The sequence below is a fragment of the Rhincodon typus genome, chromosome 10, assembly GCF_021869965.1.
Source record: "Rhincodon typus isolate 14 chromosome 10, sRhiTyp1.1, whole genome shotgun sequence".
NCBI classification, from domain to species: Eukaryota; Metazoa; Chordata; class Chondrichthyes; order Orectolobiformes; family Rhincodontidae; genus Rhincodon; species Rhincodon typus.
The window spans coordinates 11,825,298-11,829,597 of record NC_063341.1 but is presented as its reverse complement, the minus strand read 5'-3'; the positions used below and the strand labels follow the sequence as shown (position 1 = coordinate 11,829,597).

The window sequence follows — 4,300 nt, the reverse complement described above, 5'->3', positions numbered from 1 at the left end:
TTTTCATGATATTTTGCATTACTATTTAAATTGTTTATTACCTAAAAAAGAAGACGTTTGTGCTAGTTGTTTGTTGTCCCTTGTTAAGCCATCTAACTGGAGACCTGCCATGGGCTACACTTCTGTACTTAATAGCAATTTATTCAAGTATTGAACTATGAAATCATTGCTGGCACGGTGAATAAATTATTAAATTTATAAATGATATATACACAGAGAAAGCAATGTTATTTCCACATTATGTACAGCATGTGGCTATGAAGATGCATAATCCTAGAGGGAGGCATTCATAAATCATGCTGCATTTTATACAAATGCAGTCTTTCTTTAAAATATCAGTTGGTTTTAAATTGAGGATAGGTGCATTTTCAATTTGACACCAGTGGCACAGAAAGAAGTGGGTAAATAAACTGCAAGGAAAAAGAAATGGAAAAGAATAACTGCTCTAAGAACAATCTCACCATGTGGTTCATGTAAACATTAACTACCTGTTTTGACCTTGCAATTAATAGAGCCTATTAATTAGTCCTCTGTGTCTCTAATAATTTTCATCAATCTGTCATTCTACGCTAAGTTCTTATAGTTACCATGTGGATTACTGCACCTCTCCAAGTACTCAACCCAAAAATTCAAAACAAAATAAAGTAAAACTGCAAATCAAATACTGTCTCTCATTATTACAAATGAAAGATATTTAGCAATTCAATGACATTAAATTGAAAGGGGAATGTGGTTAAATAGTCAACTCTGAGGAGGACTGCAAGAAGTTACAGGAGGTCATTAATAGGTTTACAGAATGGTCAAATAATTGGCAGTGTTCACAAAATAGCCTGTGAGGTAACTGGAGTAACCCACTGTCCATGCGCCAATTGGGGGACCTGAAGTGACTCATTAGTGGCCTCAGTAGGACCTGCCAACCTGGCCCTGGCAACACTTCCTTTGATTTCCAGTTCCAGTAATGATTGTCACTGTGGACAGAAGATTATTCCAGTACGCAGATGGGACACCCTGTTGTGAGCCATACAATACTTGTTTAGGATGGACATCCTGAGTCTTCAGGCATGCCTCTAGGATTCAGGATGTTGGCTCCCACAAAATGGAGGGCTCACCTACTGCTGACAAAATGCCAGTGTTGGTGGGAACAGACTCGACATTGGCCACCTGAGTGGCCACCCTTTCCCTATTTTGAGATCAATAAAAAACTATGGAGGTGTAAGTATGAGAGGCACAGCAACACCTTCCTTCCCTTGTCATCTTACACCCCACTACTCACCTAACCACCTTGCAGCCTCTCCCTACAGGGCTGATAGAACCCAACCCCATTCGTGTAAATTTGGTTCCAAAATTCAAGAACATGGGGAGGCAAACTGTTCAAAATCGATAAAGTTCAACAAAAACAGTCTTGACCTGGCTGAAATTCAGAACTGTGACTGAGACTGAGTTCAACAAAAATGGCAGAAGTATAGAAACTACCACTTTCATCCATTAGAAATAAATTTCTACAAACAGCTGCAATGTTTTGTGTCAGACGTGCACACAGTTTGAAGCTATTTCCTGCTTCAGTTTTGCTCGAGGTTTGGCAGATACATTCCAATTAGAATCAATTAAATCTTCCAAAGTGAACATTAAATACTCACATTTATGAGGCGCATTAACAGGAGAAGGATGTATCAAATGTCAAAGAGGAGAAAATTGCTGTCATGTACCAGAAGAGTTAGGAATTATCACCAGAAAGTGTGAAACAGAGCTTTTAAGCAGGCTTTCAAAGAGACAGAATGAGTGTCACTCATTATGAGGCATCTGAGGAAGTTTACCAAGAGAGTACAGCCAATTAACGGGAAATCTAACATAAACGTGGACGAAAGGAAGACAAACAGCAATCAGAGAACCAAAGAACAAAGTGCATAGAAAGAGGGTAGAAAAGAGAGCGTGGATCAAGGTAGTAAAAAATTTGAAGGGAGACGCAAGTTTGAATTCAAAACATTAGATGACAGTGAGCCAGTTGAGATCTGTCATTTCTCTATAAGCACAAATTTAAGTTTCCCAGTCTTGTCCAGGCAGCATCAAATGGGATTTCTATTTGCACTGTGCACATCTCCTGATTTCACAAAATATCATAGTTTTGTGAATGGAATAGAATGCATTCTCCACAGTTTAAGCAATTTATTAAATTGCAGTTAACAGAAGCGATCAACTTTCCAAAGTTATCTTCCAACAGCCAGACTGATACAATATTTACAGAGGATCTGCATGAACAGAATGGGCTTGTCAGGGGCTTAAACCATTTCAAGTTCCAAAATTAGATTCCATTTTAATCCTATCAGCTATATGTTGGATACTCCGTTACCAAAGAGTTCCCACATTCAAACATAACAGGCCAAGCAGCATCATAAGAGCAGGAAGGCTGACGTTTCGGGCCGAGGCCCTTCAGCAGAACGCGAAACGTCAGCCTTCCTGCTCCGATGCTGCTGCTTGGCCTGCTGTGTTCATCCAGCTCTACACCTTGTTATCTCAGATTTTCCAGCATCTGCACTTCCTCCTATCTCCATTTTCAAACAGTTGTTTGGAAACACAGAACTTGGGTACTGCTGTAAAATAGGACATGTTTTTTGAAGTTTTTTGCCTTGCATTCATCAGGATACTTGCAAGAATATCGACATAAAGGGAAACAACATTTTATAATGCACAAAAAAAAAATAGTTCTGATGGGTTGAAAAGTGCACTATGATTGATAGGGATGTTACCAATGGAAAATGGACTAGTTAGATGATGATGGACAGTTGACTGCTAAACCTTGTTAAATTTTAAATTTGAAGGTTGACTGATTAGACAAGGCATTGCCCTGCCAAATGAATCACAGAATGGCAATTATCTGTTTTGTTGAATCAAGACAAGCCACAACAAAATTTGGCAGTTAATTGCCAATCATCAACTGGTTAATTCTCCATCCTTTTACCAATCAGCACTCATTGCACCTACAGTATGAATGTTTTCTCCCGTTACATTGGTATTCTTGAGAGTGTCCTGATGAGGACAAGACTAAAGTCTTAAAAAAAATTTTTTTCATCATTTTCAAATTTCCATGTTGTGCCAGCTTGCAGGGGTGAAACTTGACAGTAAAGTGTCGGGCTTACAATGAACTTGTAGAGTTTTGCACTGGTCTCAGAGGAAAACCAGTAACAATGTCCTTGTAGAGAGAGAAAAATGGCATCACTTTGTCTTTGATCCTATACAGCAAGAATTGCAAGCCAGTGAAGAACAGAAATAAATAGAAACAAACCACATGCACATACACACAACACACTATTATTTAAAGAACAAAATTGGTAAAAGTAGTACCACTTAGAGAAATTCTGGACTAGCAGAAATATTAGTGTTATTCTGAATATTGAATGTGGCACCAAAAACATCCTTGTGATAACAGCAGTTTGAAAATCTAGCTCTCATTGAGTTTGCAGCAGTTGAAGAGTTAGTCATTCCATTATGAGCCCTGCTCAGTTCCTACACTGGTATGTGACCATAGATTCAGATCTTTTGAGAGGCAGCTATGAGCATGAAGTTGCACAGTGGCAGAAGCAGGGCTGTCCTCTGGACAGCATTAATGAGATCCCACACCCATTGGCTCTTTAATAAAGTAGTGGGGGAATATATATAACACGTGAAAGCCAACATAAGAGATATGGAAATGGAAATAAAGGAAGCATTTTCACAATTTCAAATAATCCAGTAGTAACTGATACCTGATCACCAAAATCAGCTGCCACCTTTTGAAAGGATGCAGGAAGCCCAATGAAGAGATACTATAGCTTTCACTTGATTCTATGTCACATTATCCCAAGAGATTTTTATAGTTGCCTTCCAGCAGACATTTATTTTCCCCAAACCACATCGGTTTGACAGAGAAGCATTGGTTCTGATCACAGATCAGAGCCGAATAGTGCAGAACCACATCATAATTCATCTCGAGAAGTTGTGTCAATGGGTGTTTGGGGTTGCAGTGCCTCTGTATTCTGGGCTTCGGCCCCAATCTCTCCCTGCTCCCTAGTTTTTCTGGATAAGTTGCGGTTCCAGTCCGTTTGTATTTCATCATTGTCCCAGATTATAGAGGTTTCGGTATCGCTCAGATAGCCTGGCTCCCCAGTGTAGTGCGTCGGATAAATCAGCAGGGGCTCCACTGAAAAGGCTTTTAAATCTCGAGGTTCATAGAACATCATATAATCTTCCCTGTTAAAAGATGTAATAAGTAATTAACAAAATTATCTTTGATCTGCTATATTTTCCATTACTGACTGCAACGAAT

General features: G+C 39.1%; 1 protein-coding gene across 1 annotated transcript in view; it reads right to left on the bottom strand.

Annotated features, from left to right (window-relative positions):
* Positions 1–2,467: 2,467 nt before the first annotated feature.
* LOC109935226 (procollagen galactosyltransferase 2-like) overlaps positions 2,468–4,300 on the bottom strand; it is a 131,673-nt gene continuing 129,840 nt past the window's right edge. Inside the window, exon 7 of the mRNA XM_048602031.1 lies at positions 2,468–4,242. Coding sequence (XP_048457988.1) covers positions 3,951–4,242 — 292 coding nt within the window. The 3' untranslated portion in view covers positions 2,468–3,950. The remainder of the gene's footprint in view (positions 4,243–4,300) is intronic.